This window comes from Peromyscus californicus, unplaced genomic scaffold (assembly GCF_007827085.1).
Source record: "Peromyscus californicus insignis strain IS unplaced genomic scaffold, ASM782708v3 Scaffold_15__1_contigs__length_86483966, whole genome shotgun sequence".
Taxonomy (NCBI): domain Eukaryota; kingdom Metazoa; phylum Chordata; class Mammalia; order Rodentia; family Cricetidae; genus Peromyscus; species Peromyscus californicus.
The window spans coordinates 76,903,053-76,917,623 of NW_026294447.1; the positions used below are offsets into that span (position 1 = coordinate 76,903,053).

General features: G+C 37.9%; 1 protein-coding gene across 20 annotated transcripts in view; it reads right to left on the reverse strand.

The window, feature by feature from the left end:
- Positions 1–14,571, reverse strand: part of Gphn (gephyrin) — a 416,329-nt gene that overhangs the window by 56,075 nt on the left and 345,683 nt on the right. For all 20 annotated transcript variants that reach the window (XM_052739502.1, XM_052739504.1, XM_052739503.1 and 17 more), the window contains 4 exons: positions 13,923–13,978; positions 6,884–7,003; positions 4,717–4,775; positions 3,742–3,895 (listed from right to left, as the gene is read on the reverse strand). In XM_052739502.1, coding sequence (XP_052595462.1) covers positions 3,742–3,895; positions 4,717–4,775; positions 6,884–7,003; positions 13,923–13,978 — 389 coding nt within the window. The remainder of the gene's footprint in view (positions 1–3,741; positions 3,896–4,716; positions 4,776–6,883; positions 7,004–13,922; positions 13,979–14,571) is intronic.

Consider the following 14,571-nt stretch of genomic DNA (forward strand, 5'->3'; position numbering starts at 1 on the left):
TCTTATCTTCTTATGCCTGAGCTGTCACTTGCAGAATAAACAGTGTAGCTACAGAAGGTTATGAGGATTGCTAAGAGCATTGTTCTCCTGAGTAAGAAAGCTATCAATGTCTGATGGTGCCCTGTTTGATGCTGTTTCTTGTTCAATATATTTCTAAGAACACTGGTTCAAGCTTATTTTCTAAAAATTACTATTAAATTTAAGAGAGATTCTTACTGGCTGGCCTGGAACTCATTTCACAGGCCAGGCCAGCCCCGAACTTGTGGCAGTCCTCCTGTCTCTTCTTCCCAAGTACTGGGATTAAAGGCATGTGCCACCACATGGCCTGGATGTCCATGGGATTCACACATGCAAGAAAAATCCTCTACCAGTCAGCAATACCCCTCAGCCCTCGAATCCAAGTGTATACACATACACACACACACACACACACACACACACACACACACACACACACGTATATATTTACACAATGTCAGAGGTTAAGAATGTGTATTCTGCATAATGGGCATTAACGGCTTAGATGCAAGATTGTAAAACATCGGTAGTGAACTTCTGCCCTCTGGGGTTCTCCCATTGTGCTGTAAACCTGTATTTAAGACCTCCTCCCTCCTTCAATAAACGGCATTCGGCTTTAAAAAAAAAAGAGGGGAGGGGAAGCTGTGGTCGGGGTGTAAAATAAATGAAAAAATTTAATTAATAAAAAATAAAATTAAAAAAAAAGAATGTATACTTATAATCACATAATAGTACTGCCTAAATTTTAACCTGCATAGTTTACTGAAATAAATATCTAAACTATATATTCTGAGACATAGTTAATAATTCTATTTCCTTAATTTTATTAAGGCTATAGCTTCACACAACATTGGGAAGGTTTTATATAGCTACACAGATATTTTGTGTGACATTCTTAAATTTATTTATTTATTTATTTTATATGTATGGGTGTTTCGCCTGCATGTGTATCTATGAACCATGTGCATATAATACTTGTGGAGGCTAGAAGAGGGCATTGGATCCCCTGGAACTGGAGTTATAACAGTTGTGGGCTACTGTGTGGCTGCTGGGAAATAAACCTGGGTCCTCTGGAAGACGTCTAATGGTGGCAATCTCTCCAGCCCTTTGTACAATATTCCTTAGGTTGCCTAGAGCAACTGTCTTGCTTGTCTCTGTTTGAATGCATCCATATGGTATAACATTAGATTTAAGAAGTGTACACAGAGAAGTGCAAACGTTAATGGTTATGAGAGTCCATCTCACCCCACTCTGAATGGTACCGTGAAGAAAACGAGTGTCAACAACTGCTGTCGAGGAGGGAGGGGAGAAGAGCCCTTCTTCACTGTCCCTGGGATGGAAACTGCTGTCGAGGAGGGAGGGGAGAAGAGCCCTTCTTCACTGTCCCTGGGATGGGGACTGCTGTCGAGGAGGGAGGGGAGAAGAGCCCTTCTTCACTGTCCCTGGGATGGGGACTGGTGAAGCCACCACGGAAATCAGTGTGGAGGTTCTTCAAAACTGACAACAGAAGCGTGGGATTAGCAGAGGACCAAGTCAGCACACCACAGGCATACCTGCACAGCCAGCTGTTGTTGCTGTGCTCTTCATAAAAGCCAAGACATGGAGAGAGCCTCCATGTCCATCAGTGGATAAAGAGAATGTGGTACACAGACAGGATTTTCTTCAGACATAAATATGTTTATGTAGGTGGTAATAAATAAGAGCAAAGGCCAGGAGATTATGAAGAGGCCCATGAGCATGGGAAAAAAGAAGCTTTTAGAGAGAAGGGGGAAGGGAACAAAGTAGAAGGAGGAAGAATGAAAGAATAAAATGAGCACAGTAGGGAAAGCAGGGCTACGGAGTTTTTGGGAGTTGGAACAAGCATGGAGTCAACCAAAATGTAAAATGGATGAAAACAGTGTATGAGAACACATTCCTTGTAAGCTAAATAAAAAATCTGTATGGAAAAAAAGAAATCCTGATATTTGCAGGAAAGTAGATGGGACAGGGAATATTATGTTAAGTAAAAAAAGCCAGGTCCAGAAAGAAAACTACTGAATACTTACCTCATATGTGGAGAACAGATGTATGTTTATGTGCACACACATGTGTGTATGTGGGGGTCATTAAAGCAGAAAGAAGACCACGGGATGGAGGAAAAGACCCTCAGTGGGTTAAGGAAATGAAATACATTTGACACGAGGTCAGAAGGCAGGACTCTCTGGGGAGAGGAGAATGAGCAAAAGGGGGACAAATGACACAGGACAGTACAGTGGTGAGGGGATGAAAGAGAGCAAGGACAAAGGCACACAATGAAAACGCCACAGTGAGACCTAACGTGTCATAGGCTGACCTGAACTAATATTTAAGGGGAGCTTGCACTGAGACTGGACCGAGGATAGCCTTGTTACATTAACAGATAAGTGCAACTTCTTTCAGCATCTTTGAAAATAAATGGAGTTGTTTTTGTAGCTGTTATTGTTTTCTACTATCTAAGGATCTCAAGCCTTCAGAAGAGATATTATGTTTTATTTCTTTCTTTTACCACTGATTTCCTCTGTAAGGCTTGGCACATAGAAAACATGTTGAACTAAAGTACATAGTCATAAAAGTAGCTAAATTTGAATATGGGAGGGAGCAACAGCAACATAGAGAGTATAAAATTAGAAGCAAGAACCATGGTACCAGTTAGACACAGGGTTATTAAAACTATCACCGCCCTATCAAAATGACAAGAACATTTGTTTGAGGTCAGTGATAGTTTTTAGGGATGTTTGGTACATTTGTACCTAGGAAGATCTGGAATGCAGATTTAGCTTCCCATTAGCAGAATTAAAAAAAAAAAATCCAATTCTGTTCTTTTACTTTGAGAGATACACTTTCTAAAGACTTCAATACATTAAAAATAATGCTAATAAAAGGTTACTTTCAGAACAAAGAGTTTTTTTTTAAAAGTCCTATTACTCTTTAATAGTATAGTCCAAAGAAATTGCTAAAAATCTTGGTAGGATTTGATTCTGTAACTGAGTTTCTAGACTATTAATCCTTTCACATTCCCAATGTGACTATAGAGCTCCTGGACATTTTAACAACCTAGGCAAGAGAGCAGTCAGGAAGGTTTTCAAGAGTTCTCAGAAAAAGATTGGTTATCATCTCCTTTCCAAGCGAGGCCTGACTAACATGTAGATCCATTTTGAATAGCATACCACTAGAGATGCTTCATTTGAGACCCAAACAAACCCTCATACCAAATCAAATCAAAAAAAGATTATTAACCCCCTCTGGTGATTAGAATTTACAAAGAACTTTAACAAGAAGACAGGCTAGCCACGGTATCTATTTCATTCCCTTACTTCCTAGGATGGCTGGGCCAGCATTTCATAACAGGAGACACAAATCACGTTTCCATAGACTAAGTACAGTATGCAGTCTACAGCTTGCAGCTAACATTCTTTGTTTTTTATATGAGTGGGGAAAGGACATTGGCTATAATACTTCATTCTAAAAATGGAAGGGGATAATTTCTTAATATGTAGTTTCCAGTTTTACCTTATCTTTTGTACCTGAACTATGCCAAGGCCAACTTATTATTTCTCTGAAATGAAGTCCCATTGTTGAGAACCATAATCTACAATGTTCCATTTAATCTACAATGTTCCATTTATGACAGAAAACATGTCAGGAAGGGTTTTATCTTATAAGCTAGCTCTCCCCTTTATTTTATTTCTCTGATTATTTATTTACCTCATTCCCTGTTGACATGACAGCAACCACTGGAAACTTATTAACTTCCACCTCTGTGACACCCACAGTTGCAAGGAGACCAATCTCTGAAGGGCCCATATGGGTTCCTTTGGCCAAAACGCACTCCCCTCTTTTAATGTCATGGCCGATGGGTCTGAAAGTCAAAGCAGAACCATAAGCATTATGGCTAAGACTAACATTTTCTCAACTCAGAGGAAAACGTTAGTATCAGACAGAGGACACAATCAGGGGAGAAAAGAGTTCAGAAATGAGTCAGGAACTCAATAATAAAGAGATTCTAAAAATTCTGAGTTTCTAAAGTTCTATCACACCATAGAAGACAGAATAGGAATTATATTTATGATTGATAAAAGAACATGTTACATCTTATATTTTTATTTTTATTGTATTATACTTAAAATTACCAATTTCAACTGGGAGAAGCTTAGCTTTTTTACAAAGGGATGCTGGGCAAATTAGTATTGATAGAATTTATGTAAACACTTTCTAGTGTAACAAAAATAATTCAAATAATGCATAATATTTATTGTAGATGAGAAACCTCATCTTTACATGCAAGGAACAGCAAATTATTACATTATTAAGGGTAGTTGAGGAGGGTGTTACTATAAGCTACTTGTATAAATATTCAATCATTATTCCAATTTCTGGGTAATCTAGGGGTTGGGACTGAGTAATTTTGGGTTGGTTAGAGGTAGAGTTAACTGTGGGGAAATGAACTTACAACTTTACTTTTTCTCATGTTGATTTTGATAATTTTATTCATTTTTATTATTTTCATTTAAAAGGCAAGACAGAATGGGATGTAAAATTCAGAAAATTCATTTTGCCTCTTGTTAAAGCTTGAGAAAAAATAGCTACTTGATACAGCTGTGGGTTTATAATAGTCGTGTTCCCCTGAGTTTATGATCATGTAGAAACAGTGGGCTGTATATTATGTATATCTGAACTTACCGGATATCTTGGCCTGGCCGAGCCTGCACCAGAATTCGCACTTCAAGTTCTTCAGTACCCTATAATTAGAGCAGGTCGTATAATTTTAAATAATAGTCTAACAGAATTTCTGTCAACAGGAATGAGCTTCTCAGGTGCTTTAGCAGACAGGCTCAGAATATATACAAATACAGAGGAGCAGAAAACGATTTGCTAACTCTCCAAAAAAAAAAAAGTGTGAACTTTTAAAGAGAGCTCTTGAAAAATTAGGTTTGGTGCCAACAAATACCTAAATACTCTCTCCAATTTTCATTGTTTAAAAATACATCTTAGTTTCAGTGAAGGACTTATAGCATGTCAGTAGATTTCTGTAACCTCATGGTAACCATCAATTTTACACTCATGGGCTATAAGTAACACTGGGATACTGGAATTGTGTCTTGTCATCTCATAGTTGGAGGATGTGTGTGTTCTGGATTTCAATGCTTTGCAGGCTTCACTGATGCTAATACATCTCTGCTTGGACAGTTTTGAGAACAAGCAATGGGATCTTTATACCAAAGGTTGATTTTATACATGAGGCAGGATAAATCTCCAGAACAAGAAAGGTGGTCATCTCTTAGCCTGGCTGTATTTTACTATTTACTTAACCTATAAGAATATATATTATTTTACACCAGGTGGTGGTGGCACAGGCCTTTAATCCCAGCGATTGGGAGGCAGAGGCAGGTGGACCTCTGAGTTAGAGGCCAGCCTGGTCTATAGAGCAAATTCTATGACAGCAAGGGTTACACAGAGAAACCCTATCACACACACACACACACACACACACACACACACACACACACACACAAAAAAGTCAAAAAGAAAAAAAAAGTATATTTTTAAAAATTTCTGCTTCAGAATATGATTCCACAAAATGAGTATAATTACTGTAGTACAATAAAACTGTAGAAAATTATAACTTTCCTAGTTTTTTTCATGACTAATATAGTTTGCTTTAAAAAATTATATGTAGGAGTGCTTCGCCTGCATGTATGTATGTGTACGATGTGTGGGCTCAGACCAGGGTGCTGGATGCCCTGAAACTGGAGTTAGAGACAAGTGGGAACCACCATGTGTTTGCTGGGAACCAAACTTTGGTCCTCTGCAAAAAAAAAAAAAAAAAAAAAAAAAAAAAAAAAAAAAAAAAAGCAGGACTCTTGACCACTATCTCCAGCCTGTACTGCCTATATTTCCGTCAACCTGACCTAAGCTAGGGTGGTCTGGGAAGAGAAAAACCTCAACTGAGAAAACGCCTCCACCTATAGGCAAGCTTGGGAGGCATTTTCTTGATTAATGATTAATGTAGCGGGGCCCAGCTTACTGTGGGTGGGGCTACCCCTGGGCATGTGGAGCAAGCAGGCTGAGCAAGCCATGAGAAGCAAGCCAACACACAATGTTCCTCCATGGCCTCTGGTCCAGTTCCTGTCTCCAGGTTCCTGCTTTGAGTGCTGCCCTGGTACAGAAGGACTGTGACCTGTAAGCTGAAATAAATCCTTTTCTCTGCAAGCTGCTTCTGCATGGCGTTTATCACAGCAATAGTAACATAACCAGGACAAGTCCCACTAGTCTGGTTTTAGTAATTACTATTAGTTTCATTGAGAAAATTTCCTATTCAGATCCTGTATATGTCCTTGAGACAATGCAGAGGGAATTGACAGAAATTCAACATTTCCTGGCTTCTATTTGATGGAACAGAATTTCTCTCAATAGAAAACCAGTGGTAAAAGGGACATTTGGTTCGAGAACTTGGCCAAATGTTCCCTGTTAAAGCCCTTTATATTAAATTCATATCCCAACAACACCTTCACACTTTATCAGAAGTTAGTTTCAATGGCAAGAAGATATGTCAGCTGTTAATATCACTGTTCTTTTATTGTCCAGTAATTTGTTTGCATGTGAAAATTCTCATGTTAAGTACGGTTCAAATTCTACTGTAGTAATAGCATAAAAGTCCCTCCATGTCAGAAGATTTTCATTCTTTAAGGCAGTTTATTTACCGGAGACCTACCAACATATTACAACGTAAGATCCTCAAACCAAAATCACAACATTAACACACCCTAAACCAAAGGTTAATCTTATGAATGCTGAAGAAACTGAGTATGACTTGTAGTACTGCCACAGGAACCTGGGAGTGACATACATCATCTGATTCCCTGATAAGTTCAGTATCTTCCACTTGCACTACTGCATCAGCACCGCAGGGGATTGGAGCACCTGTTGTAACCCGCATCACTTGTCCTGGCATTACTGTCTGAGTTGGCTGGAAGTACAAACAGAAAAGAGAGTTGGTTATGTAGCTACTACACAGGAAAATCTTCAGGGGATATATCATTTGTAAGAAACAAACAATGAAAAGTCTTTTAGGTTTTCTTGTTTTGTTTTTGTTTTTCAAGGCAGGGTTTTCTCTGTGTAGTCCTGGTTGTCCTGGATCTCACTCTGTAGACCAGGACAGCCTCAAACTCACAGAGATTCTCCTGCTTCTGTCTCCTGAGTGCTGGGATTAGAGGCGTTTGCCACCACTGCCCACATGAAAAATATTACAATTTTATCACTTAGGGCCATATCCACAATGCAGCCACTCGTAAACAGCTGCATTCACACCCAAGAGTCTGCACCTTGATTTAAGCTGACTTTATTTGTACTTTAAGGTACTCTTTTGGAGCCCCGTTTTGAAGAACTGCCACTTACATTTGCCACTATTGCTTTTCATTCAAATAATATGAACTGTGTCAAGGTAAACTTATTTCAGAGTCTGTCAGAAAAAATTCTAAGTCATCGGAGATTACAAATGACAAATGTAAAAACCCATCATTTAGGTAATTTGCTGAAGTTCTGTTGTTTGACAAATATGGTACTTCATGAAGTAAAGTTTTTGGTCAAATAAAGGTGGTCAGGAAAGCCATTTTAATTATTTCTCTTGAATAATTTCCTAAAACATAGTATTTCACTTATCAGTTAATAAAAGTCTAATATGTAGACTTAAATCACTTAAAAACACCCCAAACATCCCAGTGTTTGTAATAATCTGTACTAAATATTGTTTTGAAATTTAAAAATAAAATTTTAATGTCTTAAGTTTAAAAATTTTAAAAATTACATCTATTTATTTTACATATGCGAGTCCACCACAACACACGTGTAGAAATAAGAGAACAATTTGTGAAGTTGGTTCCATTGCTTAAATTCTTGTACAGAAGTTGTGTGTAGGGTAGGACTTGCCTGGGAAATCTTCCAGAATGGACAATGCATGTATCTGCCTGAACCATCTGATAGGTTACACAGGCTTCAAGAGAGTCACTTTGTCAGAGGTCATGATTAAGGACAGAACAGAAAAAAGAATGCTTTAAACTACCCCTGTAAGAAAATCCTGAGACAATAGTAAAAAATGTTTAAGAATATTTTAGTTTTATTTATTTCATGTATGTGAGAGTTTTGCCTGTATGTATGTACGTACATACGTATGTATGTTCACCATGAGCAGGCCTAATGCCCCCAAAGGGCAGAAAAGGGCATTTGATGCCCTGGAATTAGAATTACAGTTGGGTATAAGCCTCTCTGTGGGTGCAGGGAACTGAGCCTGGGTATTCTGTAAGAGTAGCAAGTGCTCTTAATTGCTGAGCCATCTCTCTAGTCCCACGTCATGTGCTTCTTAACACACACACACACACACACACACACACACACACACACACACACACACAAAAATGCATATATGAATCTTAGACAATAGTTTAAGGAAAACTATCCCACTGTCAGAAGTATAAAGTACTTGATAAGAAGATCAATAAGTTAAAGTAAGAACATGTTTAAATGTTCTATATAAGACTTTATAGTAAAAAAAACCTTAAAAAGTTTTTCTATACTATTGATTAAAAAATACTACAAAGTAGCTAATAATCTCTGAACTCCTAAATTCACTCTAGGTAAACTATTAAATTTATTATATATTGTAGAATTTAAGTTCTACCAAGAGAAACATCTATTTACTTCTGGCTTGCCTCTGCAGATCACACCATTGTTTTGTAAGCTCTGTTCTGCCCAGAATGCTGACATAGCTCTATAGACTATTATAATCTGGTTCCCATCACTTTGGCCTCTGGATAAGGATTAGCCAGTGGAAAAGGAACACAAGAGATTAGAAGGTAGGAGGGAGGAGGAGCAGGGCTGTCATTCCCTTCCTTCTTGCTGCAGTTTGGTGGTGGTTAGGACATCTTCACTAACCGAAGGCCATGGCTCCTTTGGGGATCCTGCACCAGAGCTATGGATTTCTCCAAGTTGAGGTACTACTGTCTCCTTTTTCTCCTTTCAGCATGGAGGTAGTGATGGAATGTCACTGTAGCTAGTTTCTTGGTTTCTTACATCCTTCTGTGGTTCCTCTTAGTTCTGTCCATGTTTTGGAAACAATCCCACATTTGTCTTTATAACCTCTCCTTTTCCAGATATATTCTCTATTATCTCAAGGCCTAGGAAGTGGTTGGCATACAGTTGTCAGTCTAATAAATATTTCTAGAACAGAAAAGTGAATATGTATTATCTCATTATTACAAGAATTTCATGAAGTATGCATTGCTTATTGGTGTATACCTCCAGTGTTCTCCCTATTATTAGAGAAAGAGATATGTGTGGTAAGATCTAGCACAAGTTACATGCTTTAAACCCTTTTACTCTGCTAATTTCAATAAAAGGCATTCTAGTATTGTTCAGAATTGTTACATATTCACTTAAGTTTATACCAAAATAATACATGGGATTTAAAGTAAAAACTTAGGGCTACTTTCTTCTAAAAGCTCTGTTTTTCAATTGCAGATACCACTTTTAATCTGGGACATCTTTTTTTTTATTAATTCTTTGAGAATTTTGTACAGTATGTTTTGATCATATTCATACTCTTCCCCCATAAGTCTTCCCACATCAAACCTGATTTCACCCTCCCCATCGAATACAGTTTGTGTTATCTGACTACTCAGGCTATGGAGTCTGCCCTGAGTATGGCTGATATATCAGGATCACACCATTGATGAAAACTGACTTTACTCTCCCTCCCCAAGCAGCATTCAGATGCCAACAGCTCTTCAGCTAGGGGTGGGGTTTCACGCCCCCTACCCCACCCTGCTCCATGTTGGGGTTTTGTTTGGCCTGAGCTTGCGCAGGTGATTTTCACGTTGTCATAACTGCTGTGAGTTCTTACGTGCCTTGTGGGGTCTGGAAGAAGATGCTGTTTCCCAGGTCCTCCACTACCTCTGACTCTTATTATCTTTCCACCCTCCTCTGTCTAGATGCCAGAGATGTGAAGAGAGGAGTGTAATACAGGAATTATTGGAGACATATCTTAGTGATCATTTCATAGCATATTTGTTTTTGATAAAAAAAAAAAAGTGTTTTCATGTGAGATACATGTTTCAGTGCCCAAACTATCTTCTGGGCCTGTGGAACACTGATATTTCAAATAGGTCTACAGAGAACTCTTTGCTAAAAAATTTACATTAGAAAGTCAATTCTAATACAAATTTCAGGGCTATTGCTTCTTTTAAAATTTATTATCTTATTCTAGGTATTTTGTTTGCAAAGGCCAGAAGGCAGATAGATATCTTAGAATTGGAGGTACAGACAGTGGAAAACTGCTGTCTGGGTACTGGGAATCAAATCTAGGTCCTCTGGAAGAGCAGGCAGTGCTCTTAACCTCTGAGCCATCTCTCCAGCCTAGGCTACTGAATCTGAAGCTGAGCTGTGTTAACCTCAGTTTATCTGGACTCTATATACTACACCAGTAAACTTACTTTAAGTGCTATTGCCATTGAATCTCTAATTTTCTTTATTATTATTATTGTGTGTGTATGATGTGCCTGTGTGTGAACCAGGTAACAAGTAGATGTCAGAGGACAACTTTCAGGAGTTGGTTCTTTCTTTTGCTGTAAATTCTTGAGATCAAACTCAAGTTTGTCATGCTTGTGTGACAAGTGTTGTTACCAGCTAAGCCCTGGGTGGCCCTCTAATTTTCTCTATTTTTGGCTTAAATCAACCATATATAAATATATATATATACAATATATATATACACATAAATATATACATAAAATATATAAATATAATTTATTTATTTTTTGAGACAAAGTTTGTGTAGTCCTGGATGTCCTGGAACTCACTCTGTAGACCAGGCTGGGCTCAAACTCACACAGATCCACCTGTCTCTTCCTCCCAAGTGCTGGGATTAAAGGGGTGTGCCATCACTGCCTGGCTAACTCAAAATATTTTAATGTGGTTATTAAATAATTTTTAAAATATTTTTTATTTTCGATTTTTTTTTTTTTTGATTTAGGATATTGCTGTATTGTCTAGGCTAACCTCACAATTCTCCTGTACAATCTTGGTGAATGTTGGGACTGTATGTAGTAGTGCCACCAGCCCTGGCAAAAATCTGGCTGTTTTCTAAGATCATAAATTCTAAATGGTAGGAAAAAGATTCTTACCAGCTTACATTATATTAAACCCAATATTAAAGATATTACTGGATATATAAAAACTTATATATCTACTTAGATCAAACAATACAAATGTCATGTGAAGAAATCAATTACAAAGGTACATTCTAGTGATATATGACATATTTCCTTTAGTCTGTAAAGGTGAGCAGGTATTCTTTCTTATTAAATTGAAATTTCCTATGTGCTTCATATGCATATATACAGTAAAAAGTCAAAATCTTGGCTTTTTATTTTTGGAGGTACTGAGTCTTGTTCTTTGGGAATCTAATGACAATATTTTATAATAACATATTTTTTCTCTGAAAGCATCCAATGCTAATTGTAAGGACCAAACTATTAGTGATTTAAGGTTACATATTTTAAAGCACTAAGTGATTTTATAAATCAATGTCCTTGTGTATACAATGGCACCTCAATGCTCAATTGTAACCTGTGAATGAGCAATGCAGTTCTTGCAAGATATCTGAGATTGTTCTAAGTGTATGTTGTAGAATATTATTTTAAGGTGTGTTACTTTCGTTTATGTTGCACTTGTTTAACTCTTGTGAAGTGTGCCTGTCTAAAACACCTGATGGTCTAATAAAGAGCTGAACAGTCAATAGCAAGGCAGGAGAAAGGAGGACAGGCAGGGCTGGCAGGCAGGGAGAATATATAGAAGAAGAAATCTGGGAGGAGAAAAAAAGAAGTAGCCAGAGAAGGAGGAGGACACCACAGGTCAGCCACCCAGCTACACAGGCAGACACAGAGTAAGAGTGAAAGCAAGATTACAGAAATAAGAAAAGGAAAAAGCCCAGAGGCAAGAGGTAGAAGGGCTAATTTAACGTTAAGAAAAGCAGGTTAGAAATGAGTGAAGTGAAGGCCGGGCATTTATAAGTAACGTTAAGCCTCCATGTGTGATTCATCTGGGAGCTGGATGGTGGGCCCCCAAAAGAGAAAAAACAACCAACAACATTATGTATAACACATATTATAGATAAAGAATGATATTCTGAAGAAAAAGCTGCTTCCATGGACTAGTTTGAACTCATCCCATCAAGCCTTCTATGAGAACTTAAAAACTGAAGTTTCACAGTTCTTTTTATGCTCCTAGTTCTCTAGTTTAGTTAGAAGTAACTAACAAATAGGGTGTAAGAAGTTTAGAGACCCTTAATGTGCTATGTTGTGGCTAACATAAACCATCTGTAGTTCTCTGAGTAGTTTATGGAATTTTTGTTGTTGTTGTTCTTTTAAGGCCGGGTTTCAGTATCTACCTATCTACCTACCTACCTACCTACACACCCACCCACCCACCCATCCATCCATCCATCCATCCATCCATCCATCCATCCATCCATCCATCCATCCCTGGCTGACCTGGAATTTACTATGCTGCCCAGGTTGACTTTGACCTTGCAGTGACCCTCTAAGGTGCTGCAAATATAGGCATAATTTTGCCAGGCCAGGCACATCTGGACCTATACCGCTCTCTGCCTAGAGTGTTCCAATATTATCCTCCTAAGTATCTACTGTTGAAATGTTCAGTTCTCTTCTGCACTCTAATATGTTTGACTGACACCATTATTTCAATAACTAATATACTGTATGATATTTAGTTGTTTATGCTGACTCCTTAAGAGAAGAAATTATGTCTTAATGTAAGTTACATGCCAGAATTTAACACCTGCTAATCATGTCAGTGTGCTGGATAAAGGAATGCTGAGTAGACTCAATTAGGGGTCAGACAAGTATTTCTTGTACACTCATTTTGTGGCTTTACTATAAAAATGGATGCTTTTTACACTCATATCTGATATGTGCTAAGTGATCAAATAAAGTAAAAAAAAGTCAAAGGGAGTCACTGGGTAAAGTGTTTAATGTGCAAATGCGAGGACCCGAGTTTGAATTCCCAGAACCCATGAAAAAGCAAGCACAGTAGCATGTACCTGTAACCCCAGTGCTCCATGATGAGATAGGAAGTGAATATAAGAAAATTCCCAGAGGCTCAAAGGCTGAGTATCCTTGCACACACAGCAGTGAGTAACAAAGAAACTGTCTCAAACAAGGTGGGTATTGACATCTGAGGTTGTCTTCTGACTTGACTGTGTACCATAACATCATGTATGTACCCACACTCACACACAAATACACACACACACACACACACACACACACACACACACACAAAGGCCTACCTATTTTTTCCCTAAGTAGTATGTGAAAATAAAATAGCAATAAATAATTTAAAAATGTGTTAGTTTTGGTAAAAACTATTGCCATGTCTTCTTTTCTTTCTTGGTTTATCATGCACTTTTGTAAGTACCTAAAATAGACATGGGTTAAGGTACAAGTAGAGGGATGATGCCAACATTAGCCACCCTGGCTTCTTTACTTAAACATTGATGTACATGCTGTTCTAGCCAGAAAAATCAAAATTTGTAGGAAGAATCACTCAATCATAGGGCTAGAGAATACCTACAAGGTATGCCTGGGAGGATGTAACAAAACTATTTATTATACCACATATCGATAGATGGAGGGTTCTTTAACTAATGTTGGTTTTGTTGTTGTTCACATGGGACCTTTCTTTTATCCCTTTGATAGTCTTCTGACTAATCCTTCTTTAAGACTTCCACAATGCTGATATAGGAAACTTGGAATTGGACGCCCAAAGTCTGTGAAGCAGAAATCTGCAGTGTCTTTCAGGCTTATGAATCTCACCTGTTCACCAGCTTGGGATTCCCCAATGATGAAACGATCTCCTGGACCATCAGCAGCTGTGAGATGGAACAGAGCCAAGAATAAATATCAGCATGGACTTCAAGCAAGGAACAAGAATCTAGTATTGAGATTCTAAGATTTCATTAAAATTGTGTTCAGGAAAGTAGACTGTATTTCTGATTTCCTAAAGTAGACAATGTCCTTTCTACTACTGGTTTATCTTCGGTATCCAACAGATTCCAAGTATCAGCAGAAGTGGATCTATTTGTGCTCTTTCTTGACATCACTGGAGATGGTCTTCATGAGATGCCATCCTTTCCATACTTGTGCTTTCTAACATGATGTTCATTTGGCTTATTCTTTCAAATGGTATAACTTACCCATGTACTTGTAATAATAAGTGCACAGTCACGGATATATGAGCACATCACTTTACATATTCAAACTTCTCCAATTTGTTGTAACAGTTTTGTTTTTTTACTTCTTAACATTTTCTTATTTATTTAAAATAAAATCAGAAAATCAATGGATTAGAAATAATGCTGCTTATGAGCTGGAATAAACAAGCTTTACTGCATCATATTTTCCACTTAGTATTTTCAGTGCTGGAACTAGGGCCTTGCCATGCCAGGCAAGTGCTCTAACACTG